This window comes from Pipistrellus hanaki (assembly GCF_964339955.1).
Source record: "Pipistrellus hanaki genome assembly, chromosome: 14".
Lineage (NCBI taxonomy): Eukaryota > Metazoa > Chordata > Mammalia > Chiroptera > Vespertilionidae > Pipistrellus > Pipistrellus hanaki.
In genome coordinates, this window is record NC_140516.1 from 29464434 (window position 1) to 29488576 (window position 24143).

At 40.6% G+C, this 24143-nt stretch overlaps 1 protein-coding gene across 1 annotated transcript in view; it reads right to left on the reverse strand.

Moving 5' to 3' along the window:
• The window catches only part of PRKG1 (protein kinase cGMP-dependent 1), a 1113305-nt gene that overhangs the window by 1030108 nt on the left and 59054 nt on the right, over positions 1 to 24143 (reverse strand). The window contains exon 2 of the mRNA XM_084903443.1: positions 7553 to 8004. Coding sequence (XP_084759569.1) covers positions 7553 to 7818 — 266 coding nt within the window. The 5' untranslated portion in view covers positions 7819 to 8004. The remainder of the gene's footprint in view (positions 1 to 7552; positions 8005 to 24143) is intronic.

Sequence of the window (24143 nt, forward strand, 5' to 3'; positions counted from 1 at the left end):
ACCCTACCTGTTATCACAGCTAAAATCTGCCAGAGTAAGACAGAGGATATTATATTTAATATTTTAGAGTGACTTTATTCTCTGAGGGGTGATTAAACAGAATATGAACTGGTTTTACTCTCTAAAAAGCTCATTTTTTAAATTTTTGTTTGTTTTTAATACATTCTAACTATGCACTGCTCTTCCCCTTTCTCTGAAATTAGCTTGTGCAAAGAGGAAAGTATGGAAAGCTCAGGCTTTTATTTGGTTGGAATTTTTACTGTAAATAGATCTGGTTTCCACTCAGGAGTTTACAACCTAAGACATACCAAAAATTTCTATTTTGAGAAATGTCAGCGTAGGTAGCTAAGCTCCTTGGTGATGTGCGATGTATGAAATGAACATTACCCACACCACGAGGGCAATGAGCGGAATCCAGAAAAATATTAACATTTACCCAAAGGCTTTAGGTTTGCTCATTAGATAATCTCTGTGTCATGTAGCTGAACAACAATATTTGTAAGAAGCTAACGTACAAGTATTTTTAGGATGCCTATAAAGTGTATCAGCAGCATTTTGGCAGCAGTATAGGTCAGAATGCTCAAATAAAGGCACATCTGAGGATGTGAAACACATTCTGAAGCACTCTCTAAATTGCACTAGGAAAAAAGGGACCATTTGAATTAGCAACAAGTCTAACGAAGAGAATAATTTAAGAATGCAGTAGTATAATCTTTATCGCAAGTAAAAACTTAATTATAGAAGATCTCATATTAGATTTGCCTTAATAAACATTCGTAATATCAGCACATTGATGTTGTCACCTTGCACGCCAAAGTGCTATCAAAGTGCTCATACACATAACAAATTCAATCTAAATCAGTTCCCAGTATCAATATATTAACAACTTTGAACTAATTTCCAAGAATATGTCAAGTCAATAGGCACTTAAAAAACATTAAGTACCCAACTAGCACTCTGGATAAGACAAATTACAGGAAGTATTTTTAAACCTTCTAGTCAATCAAAACTTATACTGATTGCATTTAAAACTATATATTTTCTAAGGTAGTATGAGTTTTTACTACATCACATCGCCATGTAAGAAATAATATTTAAATGTTCAAAAGAAAAGCAGCATGGTGAATACTGGTCTGAGACCCTCCAGTACTGTTTACTGAGTAATGTAAAGTAAGGTTAAAAGAAAAAGAATATATTGTTTAAGAACAACAATAAGTAAGGTAGGGAGATTAGTTCTACTATCAGTCTTTATATATTACAATAAATCTATTTCAAGATAGACTTCTGGAAATACCAATTTTTCATTGAGCACATGTTTTAAACTATTATATATTTTCAATAGGGACAACTAATAATTTTTCAAACTTTAGGAAATTTAAATTGTATAACATCTGAAACATCTAACGACATGAAAGACTTTAAAAGGTTAGAGTAATATCTTGAGCAGGAACTGTGTTCTGTGTTTGCACGTGTTTACAAGTGAAATTGATAGGCAGGTTAACCAGTCAAGCCAGAACAGAAGAACACACGGACCCAAAAGAGACACACACAACAAAGTACATCCAGGAACAAATAGAAGGAGGTGAAATTGTCACTGGGTGAAAATAGAAGGTAGTATTTCAACCAGGAGCAACAGAGATTGGTTCTAGTGGCAGCACCCTGCTCTGAGAAGCAATATTGGACCACGTGCCCTCATACCAGGCATAAGCATTTGACAAACTTCAAGATGCCAGATCTATTTTACAGTCATAACCCAAAAAGTAAATCCTCCTTTCTCCAGCGCAGTGAATTCAACCTGGAGGATTTCAGAATACTAACCACTCTAAGTATAAAACATAAAAATGAATAAAGTGGCAATATATATATATATACATATATATTTGTACATATAGACACATGCATACACATATACATTACTCATACAGAAAAGCATATACATATAGGTAAAGCCACTTTTCCCTTCAGGAACTCCACAGCACAGCAAGCCAACAATCCTAGACTCAAGGTCACTATTTTTTTTTTTTTTTAACAATTCCCAAACTTCTGAGCTTTCACTTTTGTGAAACAGGATATGCTACCCCTGGTTTATCTCAGAGCTCACAGCAATTTCCAAGAGCTACAAGAATCCTAGATAACATAGGGTCCTGAACTCTGATAAGCAAATTCTCAATGGCAAATGAAAATAATTATTCATACTCAGTGTAATGATGAAATCACCTGAAAATCTTATCAACAGAAAGGGTTTAATGCACTCTCAGCATCTCCTACACAGCATGGTGAGAGGCATTTAGCCAGGAAAGAGAGAAAATATATGACATCTTTTGTTTGTTTTTTTCAGGTCTGTTACAGAAGTAGTTTCATGAGGGTCAGTCAAATTTCCAATGAGAACATGAGTAAATATAAACGATCAACCTAAATTTCAATCAATGATTCCAAAAGAAGGAGAACTTCTAGTGTACTCTGAATACATTTTTATAAAATGCACATAATTCCAGAACCTAAACAAACTACACAGCAAAGTCTCTATCTTAAATAAGCAGTATAAACAGCTGATAAATTGAAGACATCGATTCACCAACTCTGGAACTGGTGCAAAATTAGGAAACCTTAGTCATCTTCCTATTTCTGAGATCCTTTAAAAGGCATGTCAGTAATTACTCGGCTCAGTTTTGTCATCACTAAAAGCAAGGTACTCCACTCCTCCTATACAGTGCTCACTGAAAGTAGGTATGATGTGCTTATGCTCAAAACCTATTATCTTCAAATTTCAAGAAGCCCTCCTATCTAAAAATCCTCCCCTCTCCTCAGCGTGCCTCCCCTGAAGCTCTTTTCATTCATATTATTTGTCTAAGTATACTACAGGAATGTCCTCCTCCAGAAGCTCTTGTTGAACATCACTATGTTAACTGAGAAATGATTACTTGCCTAACATGTTGATATACTGTCAGTAATAAATTCCTTTGGATGGTAGGCTAAATAGGTAGGCATTGAAGGGATTAGCATCAGGGACCTACAAGGCAACAGGCAAAGGACAGAGTGAATAGTACCCAAAAGAGGAAGCCAAGATCATTTTTACAACTGCACCAGTCATCAGCTTTGCCTGTGGCCTGTCACTGAGCTGGCGAGGCTAGGTTAGGAGGGAAGAAGATGGAAAGAGGTAGATGACAATCCCAAAAGCAGAACAGCCTGAGGAAATTCCAACCTGGCACAGCATACCCAAGGAATATATGATGGGAACATTGATCACCTGTTCACAGTTTAGTGCTGGCTCTAAGACTTCTTTTTTTAATTCCATTTTTACTTGGGGCAGGTTCATGTCTTCCTACAGAAAGGATTCACCAATTACTGAGACTGAACTGGCCAAGTTCCAAGGCTAGGTAGTGTAGCAGTTTGGAACTTGGCTTCTAAAAAACTACAAGATTTGGGTTTGAGACGTATAGCACCTGCTAGCTGTAAGATCTTAATTAAGCAAGTGAGAACTTCTTCAAGCCTCAGGTTCCTCCTGTGAAAAGCATATGTCATTCAGAATCTTTGTGAGAAAATGATGAGAAAAAGATTAAGGTAGGTAAAGAGCATAGTTGAGTTTAGCTATCTTTATTATTGTCGTCATTGCTATTTTAAAGCATTGTGTATTTTCTATATGAACAATGAGTGAGCTGGGCCCAGAATTCAGCTGGTACCCACTTGTTTTATTGAAGTTACTTGTATCAAAATTAGGCCAAATCCTCTGATTTAGTCTTCGGGATAACCAGACCTGAATCAAATCAGAAATGCAAAAAGGCAATGAGTTTTCTAGGGCATCCATCCCAAAGCATCCGTGTCCCAGTGGAAGGAAGTTCAAGTTCAAAGCAATGAATTTACATCATCAAGAATCAAGTGATTTGTGACAAGAATAGCTCACATAGCTTTGGAATACATTATTCCTATAACAGATTAATAGTGATTCTAGCCTTTACCTAAGGCAATTTAAAAACAACCACCATGTGCTAAGTGGACAACCAAAATAAGGAATTTAAGTGTGTATAACAAACTAAGGGGAAGAGTTAGGATAATAGATAACTCTTAATGAGGAGTATATGCATGCAGGGCATTAAGAATTCACAGAAAACCATGTAAAACACTTGGATTTTTTATTTATTTATTTATTTTTGCCAAAAAGTGATATGTAAATTTTAAAATATCATCCTCCTCCAAAACAGCCTACAGTTTTCCATGACGATCAATTGATCCCTACTGGACATTTCTAAAGGGACTGAAAATGAGCACTGCAATAAGTCGGATGTTTTCTTTTTAAAACAGGACCATCGTATTGTACACTTGATACTTATGCTGAAAGCTCAGATCTTCCCTTTCCTGGTATAATTTCCATCCAAGCATTTCTTAGATGCTTAGATCATTCTTAATGAAAATTTACCCTCTGTGGACACATGGAAACCTGGTTAATTGCACTGACTTGATTACAACGGTCGGTGAATTTTCCCATTTCTTTCCACAGCAAGAAATGCACAAGATATTTTTGTCACCTGATAGGTAATTGTTTTAGAGTGCAATCATTTTCTAAAAGAGGGATTACAGGCAAAAAAATATTTTATGGTTCCAGAAGCCCATCAAATTCAACTCCTATACTCTCAAAAGATATTTCTTTTCTTGTTAGTACATAAAGTGGGTGTTCTCATAAAGTTTGAAACAAACCTGTAGCATGAATAGTCATCATTCAAATCCTAGAGCAACTGTAATAGAACATTAGCTTTGCAATAAAGCTGTCTCTTTCAGCCTGGGTTAGCTTGTCAGAATGGCATACCTTTTAACCAGTGGTGTGTGAGCTGAGGGGATATATACTCCCCAAATCTAAATATCTAAAAATTTAAAAGAAAACACTTTATTTTAAAAGTGTCTTGTTTGTTAACTGTTGTATCCTAGACATTCTTTTTAAATTTTTCTTTTCTTGGCCAAAATAAGGGGTCTTGCCGATGATAATTGTTAGTACTGTCTCCTTAAGTGTTAGGATGAGTACCTACTTCCAACGGCTCCTATTCCCATATAGTATACCTGTCAACGTTTTTACACTCTATTGAGTCAGCTTGCCGAAAATACAGTCCATGCTTCCATTGGAAAGCATAAAACTTAAGTGCTGAGGTAGAAAAAGTTTACCCTCTGTCCCAGGGTAAATCAGTGAGGAGAGGAAGGAAGGAAGGAATCCATGCTTCAGACACTGCGCATGATCCATTCCTAGGGTGTTCTTCACCCTAACACCAAAGCGATGGGGAGTGGGCGGAAGGAGAGAAACGGGGAGGACTGGACAATGTGCACACAGGAAAGATCAGCCAGTCCCTCCCAGGACACACAAAACCTCCTTTCTTTCCTAGAGAGATTTCTCGTCAAGGACAATGAAAGTGCCTCTTTGAGAGTTAGCTCCGAATGACAGTGGACCCTGGGAGGGTTTCCTCTGTCCTCCCCAGACCTTGGTGACATCTCTGTGCTGGGCAGGGGTGCTGCTGGTGGCTCTCTGAGGGGCACGGCCCGGACAGAGATCTGCAATTTCAAAAATGCGATAAAGCCCCAGCCCGGCCACCCGGGAGGCCAGCAGCAGCTGCCGGGTGACCGCTGATGGAGTGGCTTCCTAAGGAGGTGGGCAGATTGATTCCAGCTGCCGCTGGGGCAGGGCAGCGACCGAGGAATGCGCAGCGGGGCCCAGGGCTGAGGCAAGTCCCTGCAGCAGCTTCCCAGCCAAGGGCAAGGACAAGAGGCTCGGGGTGCAGTCCTGGCCTCCAGATGGAAGGGATCCGCTGCTCCATCTGATAGGGAAAGTCAAGGCGGCGGTGCCATGTGGACGGTGTCATCTCAGAAGTGGAGTGTCGCTCAGGAAATCCGAAAGCGGCCCCCAAAGAAGTCTGTTCCGAAGGGGCCCGCAGTTCCTAAGAGTTCCCAAGGCAAATTCTTTCTGGTTTCCTCCCTCCCCGCACCCAGTCCCAGCTCCAGGCAGACTTAATAGCTCTTACAGGCTGCCCAACTTCCTCCCCGCCCCGCCCCCACACAAATCCTGTAATCAATACGCGAGGGAAACAGACAAGAAAGGGGTGCATTGACAGGGTGGGGGTGGAGGGACACTGAGGGTCCAGGATTGGATGGAAACCCCACCACAGGACATGCTCTTTTTTAGAAGTGCTGCCTCCAAGTCGGAGCGCTAAGGGGAGGGGACTCATTCAGGGGTCCCTGGAGCCCCAAACCCAGACACCAAGTGATCTAAGCAGAGGGAAGGGGTAAGAGGGAGGCGGGCACCGAGGCGCGCCTAATGGAATATTCAATATCCTGCAGAATGCACTTTGGGCCATGCACTTCCAGAGACTAAAAGCCCGTAATGGGCTCTGGAGTCTGCACTTCCTCTCCCTAATGTCCAGAGGCGCTTTAATGCTGCAGCCAATCGATCAGCCTTCTCCGGTGCAGGCGGGCAGGCGGCGGCTGGAGTGCAAAAGCTTCCTCCTCCTTGTGGCCCGAACCAGCCGGCCTCGCCTGCACACCCCGAACCAGAACTAGCGGCACGTATAATAACTTTGCACTATGGGCAGCTTTGGGCTCCTCCAGTCCCAGAGCGGAGGGGAGGAAGGAGCCTGGAGGCGCCTGGAGAAATACCACCCCGCCCCCTTCCTGCTGTCTTTCCCAGGGAGAGAGACTCCAAAGGAAGGCAGACCAGGAGGGGCATTGGCCAGCAGCCCCAAACCCGCCTCAGGTGCAAGGTTTCCACACCCCGGCCAGCCAAACCCAGGCGTGGCGCTTCTGAGAGGGGCACAGAGCAAAGGCACATCCAGAAACTGGGGTTCCTTTGCAGTTTTTCTCGCTGACATCACAGATGCCTGGAAAGTGACCCTGTGAATAAACCCCCCATCCCTCATCCCTCCCCCCCGCCCCATCCCTGAGGCCGGATCCCCGAATGCCCCAGAAGTTACTGCCCTGCCTTTGCGCCCGCCCCCTCGGGCTTGGGCTCTGCGGACGTGCGGTCCCCTAAACTGAGCCCAACCCTGTCCAGTCCCCTCCCCAGACGGTCCCAGCGGCCCCAGGGAGCGTGCCCTACGGCCTGGGTCTGGGGCCGGGTAGCCTCCTGGGGGGAGGGAGGGGGAAGCTGTCTAGACCCCGGGCTGGGCAAGGTCAGGTCCCAGAGTGGGTGCCCCCCACAAGGGGCGCGCAAAGGAAAGACAGCCCAACAGCCCAAAAGACGGGGTGCAGAGTGCCCGAGTTAGGGGCGCGGACAAACTTTCCTGGCCCTCCTCCCCACCCCCACGCCGCCCGCCCGCCGGGGCACGTCTCCCTCCCGGAGGAGCTCGCCTTTCCCAGCCCCGCAGAGGCCGGCACAGCACGTGATGGGCAGGAATAAAAATAAACACTTCCCATCCTGGGCCGAGGGGCCACCCCCTCTCCGGGCGCAGGAGAGCAGCCGGGCGCGGGCCAGCCCCCCAGCCCCGCAGCCTCCACCCGGGACCACCGGCGGCCGGGCCCCCGACCCGGGAGCGGTGGCCTCGGCGCCTCTCCTCCGGCCCCCGCCCTGCCAGGCGCCTACCTTTCGGATTTGGTGAACTTCCGGAACGCCTGTCGGAGGTCGTGGAAGGACCTGTAGGTCTGCGGCTCCGCCGAGATGCCCTGCGCCCGGGTGGTCCGGGGCCCGATGTGGGTGGAGGGCACGGGCAGCACCGACTGGCATTTGTGCAGTTTCCTCTTGAGCTCCTGGATCTCCTCCTCCTTCTCCGACAGCCGCTTCTCCAGCTCTTTGATCCGCTCCTCCTTGAGCAGGAGGATCTTGGCGAAGTCTTCCTCCAGATCGCCCATGTCTGCCCCCCGGAGCCCCTCGGCTAAACTTTTCCCGGGGCGACGGCGACCGGCGGGCAGGCGGGCGGGCGGGCGAGGCGGGCGCGGAGCGAGCAGTGAATGGGCGCCGAGTACTCACTCCCCTCGTCCTCGCCAGGAGCCGCGCTCTTCCATCCACTTCTGCTGAATGGACTGATTGCTCCGCTCCTAGGGGAGGAGGAGGAGAAGTCTGAAAGCAGTGGAGAGAGCAAGAGGCAGAGTGCTAATCCCCAGCCTCCCGGGGGACTAGGTGATTATCTTTCATTGAGAAGCCAATTAGAGCTGCCCTTCCTCCCCGGAGACCCCCTCCTCCCTCGCCCCGCTTTCCCAATCTCTCCGTGAGAAAGCCACGCGCGCCACCCCACCGAGAGAGGAGTCTGGTTCCTAGCTGGGAGGGCTGGGCCAGAGAGCCTGATCTCACCCCATCACACAACAATCACTCCATGCTAGATGGTACCCAAGGAAAGGGGTGGGGTGGGGTGGGGTGGGGTGGGGTGGGGTGGGGGTTAGGGGGAGAGCTTTATGCCACTTGATCCTGGAAATAGCAACAATTACCATGTGATCTGACAGATGACGCAGCGCTTGTAACTGGAGCCTCAAGACAGTGTGTGTGTGTGTGTGTGTGTGTGTGTGTGTTCATAAATATTAAACTGCCTTTAGACAATAACCTGCAAAACACTATCTTTGCTTTCACCTTTTTCTCCCCTTCTGCTCTGGTTGGTAAGAGGGGTGTGTGTGTGTGTGTGTGTGTGTGTGTGTGTGTGTGTGTGTTTCTTGCTATGAAGTCCTGTGGCTATCACCCCAACTAATAAGAATGACAGGGCAATAGAAGTTCCAGACTTTTTTTTTTTTCATCCCAAAATTTTACTGGAAATAGAGAACTAAAATTGTTGGTGGGGGAGTTGGATGAGTATACATCTGGTCAGGAGCCAAATGTTTACAAGAAAAGAGAAAGGCCATGCGCTAGTTGTAAGTTTTTTAGAATCTGGATTCTATTTTACCCACTACAGTTAGAAGTTTTACAGAGAGCATCCCAATTACATCACAGCATCGCCATGGTTGTGAAGTGCCGGCTCCAGTGCTAAATGCTGGCTCACCCTACCAGCTCCGGGTTGGAGAGGGAAGCTGCTTCTGTAATCCAGATTTCTCTGTGTATCTGTCACCTCACGCTATGATATGAGGTGCTTCTATCCAGTTGAGCCTGTTTGCTAAGTCCCACACTTTCTATTTTTCATATGAATATGTTTCAGGGAGCATTTTTCATAACGTAAGTCAGGTTTAAGAGTTGTCTGGGGATGTGGGAGGAACATTTCTTCAGGTCATGAGCAACAAATTAGTACATTTAAAAAAAAAAATAGATCCAAACTAAGATACCAAGTGGCTCTCTCTGAAATAGTAACTTTTCTTAAAAAAGCAGATCAATGTATCATCACTGGCTACTTATAAAAAAAAAAAATCTTTCTACCTTGTCTGAAACACCTCAGTAGAGTAAAAGCAGGTTTATAAATAAATTCCAAATATATATTTTATTCTGGAAATTTATTACTTACTGTCAGTTTTACTCCTCTGGTTGTTTTAAATTAAAAACATTTCAAACCACATCTGAATTTCTTCATCGCACCAGATGCTAAAGACTGGCTTTGTGTACTCACGTGTGAGAGAGGGCTCTCATCTTGCCTATAGTTACTATTCTGTTGCTTCTATCTATGAACAACTTAACCTGCTGTAGTCTTTTTAGGAATTGACATTTTAAAATAATGCATTAGAAAAACACTTTCATCACATTCAATAATCTAGGCATAGGTTCAACTTTATTTATGGAAGAGATATAAATAGATTTTAAATGATGTTTAGACAGCTTTTTCCAAGTCTTACACTGTCTTAAATGAAGATATTATTCAAGTTTGTTTCTCATGCTTATGTAAAAAAGTAACATTCAGAACAAGATTTCACACATGGATATCAAAACCCTAAATGTATTCCTATCTTCCAAAGTTAATCTTACTTTTGAATAAGTCCATTTTGCCTTAAGTGATGTTAACAACTATGACCTTAAATCTTGTCCATTGGCTTAAGAAATAAAGTACAAGGAACATTTGAGAAAAGACAGTCTGGTAGAAGAATGAACCTTAAAGTATTTAAACTCACAGCACTTTAGAGCAGAAAGCAACTTTGAAGGTGATCTAACCCAACATGCTTATACTATAAAGGAGAAAAAAATGAGATACTGAAAGGTAAAGTCCAAGATCACTCAAGGGCAGTAGTTTGAATCCAAGATTGCCCACAGAGGGTATTTTCCCTATCGTGTGGCTCCTAGACAGAAGTCTGAAAAATATAGTAATTCTAAGATTCTGACAATCTAGCATTCAAAGGTCTGACTTTACCTCCTTATATTTTACTTTTAAGTCTGCAACAGTGAGTTTCAGCTGTCAAAACCAAAGTATTTATGAGTCCTCAGTGGTGTGTTGTTTTGTGTTTTTTTTTTCCTTAAAGGAGAAGGTCGCCATCTAGTGCCCTTGGAGAAATTCGCTAAATAACAATCTTAATCACAAAGAAGAGAGGTAATATCCTTACATACCTATCAGAGTCTTTTCATGTTCCATATTTGAGAGACATAAAGAAAATATGCACAATTCTGTGTCACAGCAAAACATTCTTAACAGTGAAAAAAATTAAATCTTTTATCCCTGGATAATGATAAGAGTGATGGCAAACATTTACTCAGTGTTTAATATGTACTAGCACAGGGCTAAATCCTTTGTGACTAAATAGTTTCAATACCCACAGTGAGACTATAAAGGAAATATTATTATTCATTCCCATTTTAAAGATGGAGAAACTTATGCTTAGCATGATTTTTTTGTAACTTGTCAGCGTCCAGATTTGACTGCCTGAATCGCCCTGTAGCACTGCTTCTATCCGAAATGCATTCAAATGTCCCCTTCTCTATCAACCCAGGGACAAATAAACTAAAAGATCTTTGTTAATGAGGACACACTAAATATAATGTCCATATAAACCCAGGTCAGTTTCTAAAACTCTGGCTTCTCAATAAAAAATATCTTTCCGTATAATACTTTTTTATTATGATAATAATACATTTCGTATATAATTCAATTTTTTAAAAACATACATGTAGCTTCAAATGTTATGCAGGTGCTTTGCCTCTACCCCAACCCCCACCCCCCAATAAGGAACACTTTTTAAAGAACCTGAAATCTTACAGATGCGAGTAGGGGGCTGCTGTTTTTAATCCAGGTCAATGTCATAAAAAACTTTTTTTAAGATAATAAAACTGACTAAAACTCAGCCTGCTTTTATTATTGCTGTATGCCAGGATTCTAAACAATGCAGCGGTCAGACACTCCTCTCCCCAAAAGAATTTTATTCGTCTCAGTTCAAGCAGTTGCCGAATTTACTGGTGAGCAGGTAGACCCCTCCCATCACTGGACTCCCAGATAAAAACTGAGGCTAGTGCATATGATAGGGATCCAGAACCAAAACAAAAATTAGCAAGTCATATGCAGACGGGCAGGGAGAAACAATTTAAATTATCTCTCTGTTTCCAATAACTCAGGTGCAAACATTTTCTTGGTTACAAAAACGACAGTATTTGTGGAAAACAGTATTCAATACATTTTCCATCAAGGGATGCAATTGGTGAACAAAGCGTACTGGACTTGGAAGCAAACGGTGTATAATTATATCTCAAATCTGTTACTTCCCCCTCTGTGTATTCTGGGGCAAATCCCTGCACTTCTCTAGGGTTCACCTTCCTCGTCTGTAAAATGGGAGCCGGAGTCACCTAGGGTCCCATTCATCTTCTTACTCTCAGTGAATCTATAGAATTCTGCTCTCCCTGGGACTCACACTTTGAAATGATCAGTCCGTTCTTACAGATAAGACTCATCCGTGAACTTCAGATGAGTTTAACATGTTGAAGGAGCTACGGCGGAGCCTGGTTGGCTCTATAAAGATTACAGTGTACTTTCGGATTAACAGATGCTTGGAGCATTTTCAGTTAATTTGACATCACACTAGATGTGGTCTGTGCATTGCTGCCTAAATCATATTCTTGTGACCACTGAATGTGGTCACACCTTGGGCCAGGTAAAGTGTGTCCCAGTCCTGAGACACACCCATGTCTATGTTAACCATCATGAAAATGGCAAGTGAGATTAAAGTTTCCTCAGTTAAACAAACTTCAAAATGAGTTTGTTTCCATTTACTTAAGTTATTTAACCTATCAGATTTATGTATTTTCTAAAATATCCCCCCAAAAGTAAACCATGCATAAATAATTTTCCTATTTGTATAAATGGAGTTCTTTCTCATGATGCAGCAAGATCATTGCCTTTTATAATGTTTTTTGGTGTTTTGTTGTTTTGTTTTGTGTGTGTGTGTGTGTGTGTGTGTGTGTGTGTGTGTGTGTGATCTCTATCAACAGGTTTGGAAAAAAGATTCTTCCCGGAAACTGTAAAAAATAAAATAAGAGATGATAGTACTTAAATATTGAAGAAACCAAATTCTGCAGTATCTGAAGAAGCTTTGATGTGGAATACGGAGATAGAGATGATATGAGATGTCAGGCAAAACAGTCTACCTCACGGAGCCTCAGTTTTCCCAACCAGAAGGTGGAGATATGAATATTAAATTCTCTTACACCTGGGTCTTTGAGGCTAAAATTGAGATGAAAACAAGATGTTATTTAAATGTGACCCTATATAAATAAACATAAATAAAATGGCAATCCTCCCCCCCTCCCCCCGGCTTTGATTCTTGGCAGAGAAGTCGCCCAGCAGCGGGAAGAGTGGACAGTTCTTGGTGATGGTGACGGTAATGTTTGTACACACACACCTTCTCCAGTTATTCAAACACTAGTCAGGGTACTGCTGTGAAATGATTTTGCAGATGTAATCAAAGTCCCAAGTCAGTTTGAGACTTTAAGATAAAAGCCATCCGTGGACTTTCAAGAAATTATCAGGAGAACCTTTACAAGGGAGTGGTCTCTATGTGGAGACCAGGATGCTAACTAAGTGTGAGAGGAATTTGACTTGAGAGAGATTCCCTATTGCTGCCTTGGAAAACAGAAGGGGCCACGTGACAAGAAATGCAGGTGGAATCAGTCCTGCAAGGAGCTACTAACAGCCAGAAGTGCAATAGGGACCTCCATCCCACAACCATCAGAACTGAGTCTTATTACCAGCATAAGAGAGTGAAAGAGGATCCTGAGCTCCTGATGAGAAGGCAGCTTGGTTGACATCTTGATTCCAACCTTATATGACCTTGACAGAGGGTCCAGCTATGCTGTGCCCAGACTTATTTCCAGAACTGTGAAAGAACAAATAAATGTGGTTTTGAGTCTCTAAGTTTGTGGTAATTTGTTAGACAACATGATAAAAAAAAAAATAAAAAATAAAAAATAAAAAAAAAACTAATGAATTGTTCAACTACCATTTTAAAAAGTGTTCATTGCCCTGGCTGCTATCTCTCAGTGGTTAGACCCGTGCACCAAAGTGTCAGGCATCAGGGGTTGGATTCCCGGTCAAGGGCATGTACCTGGGCTGCAGCTTCAATCCCAGCCCCACTTAGATCAATCAATCAATGTGTCTCATTCTCACATCTATACCTCTCTCTCCTCTCTCTCTCTCTCTCTCTCTCTCTCTCTCTCTCTCTCTCTCTCTCTCTCTCTCTCTCTCTTTCTTCTCCCTCACTCCCTCACTCCCTCCCTCCCTTTTTCTAAAAACAACAATGAGAGAAATATCCTCAAGTGAGAATTAACAAAACAAACAAAAAATGTCCATTAAAATACCAGAAATATTTTACCACTCTCAGAGCCTGACTTCAGAAGAGTCATTTTTAGTGAAATTGGGTTACGGCTGTTCAAATGTATCCTTGGGAACATAAAAAGTTGTTATAAATTATAAAGAGCTTAAAGCACACTGATCACAGTTCAAATAGTCTTCTTGTATGGCAAACTCTCTTCCATAAAAGATACATATATTTAAAGTTGTATCTTATTATGATTGAAATATAAATCCTCCTGACCATAGGTCCTAGAAAGGATTGGAACCATTCATGAGTTTAAGTTACTACAGAATAGAAATGGTACTGTAGTTTGCCTGTTGTGGTGAACTAGTTGTGTGACCTTGGGCAAAGTAGGCCCTCCGCTGAGCCTGAGGTTTCTCATCTGCAAATTAGCATTTCTTTTATAGTAGTGTGTGGTTTTGAAAACCTGTTTGGCTCTGGGAATACATTTAAGTAGTTTTGAATTTTATTCATTAACTAGTAGCCCTGTGCACAAATCCATGTGCAAGTAGCTCACTGCCACTTGCCTTAGCTGACCGCCCCACCCATCACCGCTCATAGCTCATAGCTCTCTGCCACAGGTAGCTCATTGCCCCGCCCTCCTGATGTCTAGTCATTAAGTGATGGTGTCCCGACCAATTTGCATATTACCCTATTATAAGTATGGATTGGATATTTCCACAGTCACCCATGGAAATTAAGTGTCCCTATATCCTACTATCTTGCAGGTTCAGGAAATAATCAAATATTTGAGAATCAGGGTGGGAAAGGATCACAAATCCTCTTCCAAGTTCAGAGTTTTCTTTGATTTGACTTGATTTGGGGGGTTGATTTTTAATGTGAGAGAAACTGGACTCATCTATTTGGAACATCTTTTTATAAATTAACATAACATTTTGAAAATAGATTCCAAGAATTCAAAAAGCACAAGACGATATTGGATGAAAGGCAAGTCCCCCTCTCATCCCCATTCCCCAGTTACCCAGGCCCACTTTATGAAGCCCACCATACATAGTACCATTAATTGTATAAGCCTCATTAAATATTATAGTCATATAAAACCATATCTATGTACAAATACACATTTTCACACAAATTTGACACAAAAGACTTAATATCTGGTTTGGCTGTCAACCTATTCCCTGCCTTGGTGCTATTATTTCCTGACTCCCAGTCCATTAGTCCGATGTAATGTGATATAAGTGTTCCATTTCGTGCTAAAATGCTCAGTAACAAGGAAGAAAGACTGCATTTAGAGAGCCTGCGCCCTCCTTCATAGATGTTGTTTATAGTTCTTCTTTTAAAAATGTGGCATTTGTTGTTTTAGTCAATATTTCAATAACTTCACAATGGTCTGATATTTTAAGAGAAGCTGAACATCATTACCAATCTATGTTTCTTTAAGGATATGATAAAGTCATCTCTGATCCTAATTCTCACCACCTGCTTTTTGGCAATAGACATATTCACCTGAGTTTATCTCAGGTTACTTCACATTTACAGTTCCCATGTAAATCAGAGCTAACAAACCACTCCTGGGCATAAGCAGCTCTATGCTCTGGCAGTCTCTCAACCCTATCCATCATGATGTTTTTGGTCTCTAATCAAGACTGCATCGTTATCTCAATAGATCATTTACTATTTCTGATTCAACGAGGAAGCATTTATTTGGAATTTATTTTCTCCAAATGTCTAGTAATTTATTACAAAAATGAATTATAGCTTGTGTTTGTTAAAAAAAAAAAAAAAAGTGGTTCCACTGAACCTCCGGTATTCCAAGAGAAATTAAAACTTCCATATTTATAGATAACATCCAGTGCCATACTGATTACATTTTCCCATCTATGTTACGCAGGCTCCGTCTTAGCGTTTTAGCAGCCCTAATAAAACTGGGAAGGTGGAAGGAATACTCCAAACTTTCCCATAATAATTTTAAGTAATTGCATTAGTTACAATGAGAAGTCTATCTTTGCACTGAAAAGAGCTTTGGCTCAGCAGAATTCTCCCTTTCAGGCACCAGCAGTCTGCTGAGAGCAAAGAGGAGGCAGAAAGACAGAGGATATTGAACTAAGAAGACACAGTACCCGCCACCCTTCATTCAAGACTTCATCTAATAACGGGAGGTCGTTTTACAATGCACCAGCAAGCAGACATTACTCAGACTGTGGCTAAAATCATCAGGAAGAAACTCTGCCAGGAATACCTTAGTGTAACATGAGGTGGTACTGGGGGAGGAGGGGCACCCGGGTGGCCGGGGAGAGAAAGAGAGAGAGATTCTAAGTCACAGTAGTTTTCTAAATCATTTTCTCTAGTTGGAGAATACACTTAATAAAAACAAGCTCTTCCTTTAAAAAGGTCTCCATTCTGAGCATTTGGGTATTTTAATGGTAGTAACAGAAATGGAGTGATATTAAGAACAAATGAGACTGAGTCTTATGCTATGTGAGTCAAGTCAGATAAAGACAAGTGCCATATTATTTCATTTATAATTGGAGTCTCATCAATAAAATAAACTAACAAACAAAATAGAAACAAACTCATACATACAGGGAACAGATTGATAGCTATCAGAGGAGAGGGGATTGGGGGGTCTGGGTGAAAAAGGTGAAGGGATTAAGAAAATTTAAAAATAGCCAAAACCGTTTTTGGCTCAGTGGATGGAGCATTGGCCTGTGGACTGAAGGGTCCCAGGTTCGATTCCGGTCAAGGGCATGTACATTGGTCGCGGGCACATCCCCAGTGGGGGATGTGCGGGAGGCAGCTGGTCAATGTTTCTCTCTCATCGATGTTTTTAGCTATCTTTCCCCATTCCTCTCTGTAAAAAATCAATAAAATATATATTTTTTTAATTAAAAAACAACAACTCATAGACATAGACAATAGTATGGTAATTACCATAGGGAAAGTGGGGTGGGAGGAGGTAGAAGGAGGTAAAGAGAGATAAATAATGATGGGAAGAGACAATACAATACAAAGATGATTTATTATAGAATTGTACACCTGGAACCTATGTAACTTTATTAACCAGTGACACCCCAATAAATTCATTTTAAATAATTTGGAATGCCACAGGTGGGCATTGGCCTCTAGCACATTGTTATCAACCAGGTGGGAATGGCATCATGCTCAATCAGAAGTGACAACTTCCTCCCCTCTATGGCCAAACTGATTTACGTTTTGTGCAAATGTCAAATTAGCATTCTAGGAAAGATACAAGAGAATGGCCATTTACATCAGGAATCTTTTTTATTAAGATATTTTGGATCTGGTATTCTTCCTTTGAAAGGAATATTAAAAATAAATGTGCAAACTGAGCAGATGTACTTGGATTCATTCATTCAACAAATATTTTTGCTTATTTTTTGATAGGTTCCAGGCACTCTTTTACACACTCAGAGAGTGTGTATGTATGAGAGAGAGAGGGAGAGAAAAGAGAGGGAGGGAGAGAGAGAGAGAAAAGGAGAGAGAGAGAGAGAGAGAGAGAGAGAGAGAGAGAGAGAGAAAGAGAGAGAGAGAGAGAGAAATGGTTTTAGCTTGCTTAAAAGCAAGCCAAAATCACCAAACAACAAGTTTGATGTGTGTCTGCTTTTTGAAACCAAAAGATTAGCTTGCCAGATTAAAGGATTAGTTGATTTTTTATAATTTCTTATTTACCAAAACATTATTACGGAGGCTATTCTTTTTGAATAGCATATGCATAATCCCTTTGAATGGATTCTTCTATGACCATGTCCTTGAAAGCCATACATAGTTGTTTGGTCAGGATATCACACAGCGGAGGCTGGTGTGGGCAAGACAAGGCCCCATGGTTGCTAAAAGTACCAGTGGAGGGCCTTTCTGATGCCTCTGCAAGGACAGAGTTTTATCCAAGGGGAACCTTGGCTTTTATAAAATGCCATAACAGGGGAATTTTATAGTAAGTACCATGGAAAACTCCAGAGTTGATATCTGAAAACAACCAAATATAATCAGTAGCAGAGTGGTATATACTATAGTCTCCTCACTGGGTTTTATGTTCATTTAAAATTAGCAAATAAGCGTTGAAAGGGGACATATGTAATGCTTTCAACAATAAAGTTTTTTTAAAAATCAATCAATAAAAAATAAAAAGTTAAATTGTAAATATTTTGTAAAATAGCCCCACTCCTATATAACTGCTTTTTCCTTATGAGTATGAACATTCATTCATCAGAAAAATCAGGTTAAAAAATTAAATTGCACCTTTAGCCCATTTGGTTCAGTGGATAGAGTGTCGGCCTATAGACTGAAGGGTCCAGGGTTCAATTCCTATCAAAGGCACAGGACTGGGTTGCAGACTCCTTCCCAACCTGGGCCCTTGGTGGACTCACTCAGGAGGCAATCAATCAATGTGTTTCTCTCACACCAATATATCTTTCTCTCTCTCTTCCATTTTCTCTAAAAATCAATGGAATCATATCCTCGGGTGAGGATTAAAAAAATATTAAATTGCAACAAACATGGGGTTGCAAATATCTTTGTGGGGGGAAAATGTTTTCAAATATTTAATGTAGATACCCAGAAGAGGGATTGCTGGACCATATGGTAACTCTATTCTTAATTTGTGGAAGAGCCTGCATACTGGTTTCTACAGTGGCTGTGCCAGTTTACATACCCAGCAGCAGTGAATGAGTGAGCCTTCACTGCAGCATCATTCACTGTGGCCAAGACTTAGAAAAACTGAAGTACTTCCATAGATAATCGGATAAATAAAATGTGGTAAATATATGCAATAGAATACTATTCAGCCATACAGAAAGATGAAATACTGCCCTTTGCAACAACATGGATGGATCTTGAGAATATCATGCTAAGGAAATAAGTCAGAAAAAGTCAAGAACCATATATGGGATATAAAACTTAAAGTAACAAGTACACAAATAAGACAAACAAAAACTCATAGGCACAGGCAACAGAGGTAAGAGGGATATTGTGGGGAAAGGGGGTCAGATACATGGTAACGGGAAAGTATTTGACTTGGGTGCTGTACACACAATGAAATATACAGATGATATATAATAGAATTACACACTTGAAATCTACTGATTTTGTTAACCAATGTCACTCCAATAAATTTAATTAAAAAACAGAGTACCCTGTCAAAGTTAACCTTGAAAATTCAGACATGTGTATTTGTTTAATAGAAAAATATACCAAAAAATCAATTGTGGCTAACTTTTTAAAAACTATTGAACTTCCATCTTCTAAATATATAAACATCACAAATAAAATGACTAAGTCTTATTAATCAACAGTAGCCAGAAAGAGCTGGAAAGTCCTTCTTTCCTTACCCTCCCGCTTTATTTGTACATGGTATGGAGACCAGCAGCCTTTCTGGCCCCTACCCACCCTATGCTAGTAGCACCCCTTCACCTTTAACAACCAAAAGTATACCCAGAATTGCCAAATGAAAATTTCCTACAGGTAAGATCCACTTATAAATTGGTGCTAAAGTCAACCATCAAAATTCTTATGTGAAACATTTCAAATCATCTTTATCTCACACCTTTTTTCTTAATCTTCATTCACTTTTGATAAACACATGGGAGCAGTAAAGAAGTAGTTTGTATCATATTGCAACACTAATGGAAGGGAGTGACAAATGAGATAGTTAGGTATAAATCCCAAGGCAACCATGAGAAGAAAAGGCCACTCCCTATCAAGGGCACCTGTTCTCCACTTCTCTGCCATTCTTGTCTAATAGTTTCAAAGAACAGAACTAGGGAACTTCAGTCATCATACTACACCTTATGCTTTCTTTGATTTCAAGTTAATTATAAAAGAACAGAACCAACAAAGAATTAATGAACCATTCACACTGAACTTAAACCTGAGATTTATCATTCAATGACTAGATGTGACATTTAATATTTCCTCAAACGCCATTCAGTAAAATGGAAGAATGTTATCAAGCATAACCTAAACCTGTTTCTCGTTTCCTTAAGATATCCTTTTAAATATTTTAAAACAGTATTTCCAATTCTATATTTTCTAAACATATGATTGATGCAAAAATGATATATATTCAATATGTGGTATTTAATCTTCCTACCACAAATAACCCTTTTATTTTAATCAAAATAAATAGCACTTGATATTCACAGAGATTTGATAAAGACATCTTTTTGCCATCATTGATGATAAAAAAGTAGAGGATATTCAATCAGTTATTGTTTTTGGTAATATAGCTTCAGATTTAATAACATAGCTTAGCAAATGGTACTTGAAACTTTCAATTATTTAGTAGTAAGCAAAGGTATGTGACTCCTCTGAAAACTGGAGTTTAGATATTATATTTGCAATCAGTTCCAGTTAAAGCAAAACATAGAACTGATTATAAAAATGTCCATAATGGGAAATTTAACACATCAGTGAGTTATTGGTTTTATAGCTATACATGGTCTATTCTTAAAGGAAAATAAAATAATATGTCATGTTTATTACTATTATAATATTAATATAGTGTCTGTATACTCATTGAACACTGTGGAAAGCTTCATGCTAAGTCCCTTATACACATTAAATTAGTATATTCTTAGAGCTCCCTGAATGTTATTTCCTTAGCTCTGGTGACATTGGGCAAGTTCTATATCCTCATAATCTCAATTTCTTGATGTGTAAACTGGGGATAATACCGTGTTTCGCCGAAAATAAGACATCCTCCGAAAATAAGACCTACTTACAGGTTTCCTTCTGAGTGAAATATAAGGCATCCCCCGGAAAATAAGCCCCCCCCCCCAGGCTAAACATGAGAGATTTGGTCCACTGATTCTGAAAGAAATGGAGTCACAAGAAATTCACCAGGAAATTCAGGAATTGGATTGTTATGATGATGTTCCAGAAGATGATATGATTGTCATTGAATAAATGAGAAAATTCTTGATACTGTAGGATTCACAGTTTGTCTGGTTTGTGTTGACAACTACCATACTACCATACCGTATACAGGTAATAAATTTCCTTTACTTTCATTTAACAATAAATGTGTACCGTATTCTTCTTCATGGAAAAATAAGACATCCCCTGAAAATAAGACCTAGCGCATCTTTGGGAGCAAAAAATAATATAAGACATTGTCTTATTTTCGGGGAAACAGGGTAGTAGTACTTTCATCATTGGATGATTATTAAAATTATATGTTAGTAGTGATACTATTAAGAATAATAGTTCAGCCTAGTATTTAATTGAAATGATAATATTTAACGTTCTCATATAATTTCTAAGTAAAACCATGGTTTTATAGTAAGGCTTTTCTGAAAAAATTATCTGAATACTATAAGCATATTGCTTTATTACTATGCATTATCATTTTAAATCTGTGTTTCTATTGTAGTTTAGTGCAAAATTCCCCATGATAATTCTGTTCCCAGATCCATGCCTTTGTGAAATCTCCCATGTACTCTAGGCTTAACCATGTGATTTGCTTTGGCCAATGGGACAACAGGAAATGTGACACAAACTGAGACTTGAGTAGTTCTCACTGGAACTTGCCCACTCTGGCTGCTCGTGGGAACATTGTGACTGTCACCATGAGAAGGAGCCCAATCTAGCTGATGAGTGGGACATGACCTGGTTACCTCCACTCTGCCTGCCAACTTCCAGACATGTGAGTGAGATCATCAGCCCTGGCTGGTGGCAAATATGCATGAACATAGCCAACAGAACCAGGAAAAGAGACTCTTCCCTGAAGAACTGAGTCCAAAGTGCTGACCCACAGAATCATGAAGGAATCAAATGATTGCTGTTTTAAGCCACTCCTTTTGTGATGGTTACATAGAAAAGTTAACTGAGACAGTCCCCTGAGCAGCATAAATAAGGATAAAAAAATAATTTAAAAAACCATAACTCAGAATGTCACTAAGTTCTAAATTCACACTCCTAACTAAAAAATACTGACATTTTAATCAAACACAGCCAATAGCAAAACATAAATCAATTAATAAACTGAAACCAGTCCATTTGGTTTTACACTCAGCAGTAAACGATGGACTGTGGGATGATATGGAAAGGAAGGGTCCTCCTTGCCACGGAACAATGGAAGACAAACTTGATCTTCTGGACTAACTCCGATCAAATGAATGATGGCGACTTTCCATGTTGTTTAGGGATCCTGAGACAATCTCCATTGTCACAGGGTATGGGAAGTGTGTACTAGTCATGCCTTTGCAAGTCTTGCAGCACTTGAACTACAGGTGTGCATAAGGGACTTGTTATGGACTTGCGTTGCCATCTCTCTTCAGAGCTCACAGTTCAGGCTCTCCCTCCCACCCCTCGCTTATTGGCACCTTTTGAAACAATTTTGGTTTAGCTTGTAAAGCAATCATGCAAATATTCTGTATGACTGTCTTCACTGGAAAGACAGACTTTGTTTTGAAGAATGCAACCAAGGAGATGCTGAAGCTGTGTACTGGCTCTCCCGCCCCTGCTCCCACCTATCTAATTCCACTAGAACAGCTGGACAGGCCTCTGCAGAAGCAATGGTTATCCTCACAAGAATTAAAACCAGGGAGAAGGTTCCTGATGAAGCTCACTGATTTGTTTGTTCTCTCAGGCCACATCGCCTGGGAGATGTTTACACACTCACCAGGACGCCAATGCAAGAGAATGAGCAGGAGAGAGAACTGAAGAAACACAAAATAAAGCCTGGCCTGTTTATCTTGGATCATGAGGTTTTTCCCTTTCCCTGGAGCCCTTTAGCTCCAATATCTAACTGTTCTAGCCATCAACTATTCTATTATTTTTTTATATTACTTTTATTATTTTTTAAATTCTTTATTGTTTAAAGTATTACATATGTCTCCTTTTCCCCCCATTGACCTCTCCCTGGCCACACCCACCCCCCAGCACATGCTCTCACCACCCTACTGTCTGGGTCCATTAGTTATGCTAATATGCATGCATACAAGTCCTTTGGTTGATCTCTTACCCTCCCCACCCCAAGCGCCCCCCCTCCCCCCGCCACACACACACACACACACACACACACACACACACACACACACACACTTAGGTTTGAGGTTCTGTTCCATGCTTCCCTGGCTCTGGCTCTATTTTTGTTCATTGGTTTATGTTGTTCATTGTAGTCCATAAATGTGAGATCATGTGATATTTATCTTTCTTCGACTGGCTTATTTCGCTTAGCATAATGCTCTCCAGGTCCATCCATGTTGTTGCAAATGGTTAAGAGTTCTTTCTTTTTTACACAGCATAGTATTCCATTGTATAGATGTACTACCGTTTTTTAATCCACTCATCTGCCGATGGGCAATTAGGCTAACATAAATTGTGCTGCTATGAACATAAGGGTGCATATATTCTTTCTGGTTGGTGTTTATGACTACTTGGGATATATTCCATACTGTTTTCCACAGTGGCTGTGCCAGTCTGCATTCCCACCAGCGGTACACAAGGGTTCCTTTTTCTTCACTTCCTCGCCAGCACTTGTTTGTTGATTTGTTGGTGATAGCCATTCTGACAGGTGTGAGATGGTATCTCATTGTTTTGATTTGCATCTCTCAGGTGATTAGTGACTTTGAGTATGTTTCCATCTTGGCCATCTGTATGCCCACTTTTGAAAAGTGTCTATTTAGGTCTTTTTGCCCATTTTGTATTGGATTGTGTATCTTCCTTTGGTTAAGTTGTAGGAGTTCTCTATAAATTGTGGAGATTAAAACCCTTATCAGAGATAACATTGGCAAATATGTTCTCTCATGCGGTGGGCTTTCTTGTTTTTTTGTTGATGGTTTCTTCTGCTATGCAGATGCTTTTTATTTGATGTAGTCCCATTTATTTTCTCTTTAGTTGCCATTGTCCTAGGTGCTGTATCAGTAAAGATATTGTTGGGACATATGTCTAATATTTTGCTACCTATGGATTCTACTAAGATTTTTATGGTTTTCTGTCTTACATTTAAGTCCTTTATCCATTTTCAGTTTACTTTTGTGTATGGTATAAGTTGGTGGTCTAGTTTCACTTTTTGCATGTATCTGTCCAATTTTCCCAACACCATTTATATGAACACAGATGCTAAGGGGGTGAGGGGATGTGCTGGGGGTTGGGAGTGGACAGGGAGAGTTAATGGGGGGAAAGGAGACATATGTAATACTATATGTAATACTTTAAACAATAAAGAATTTTTAAAATATATTTTATTGATATTTTTTACAGAGAGGAAGGGAGATGAATAGAGAGTTAGAAACATGGATGAGAGGAAAACATTGATCAGCTGCCTCCTGCACAGCCCCTACTGGGTATGTGCCCATAACCAAGGTACATGCCTTAACTGGAATTGAACCTGGGACCTTTCAGTCCACAGGCCGACGTTCTATCCACTGAGCCAAACTGGTTTCGGTGACAATAAAGAATTTTTTAAAAAGAAAAGAAAAAATGATTTTAAATAAAGGTGCTATCCAATATAATATTTTGTAATGATAGAAAAGGGTGTTTTTTTGTGTCATCTAACATACACCCACCAACCCAGA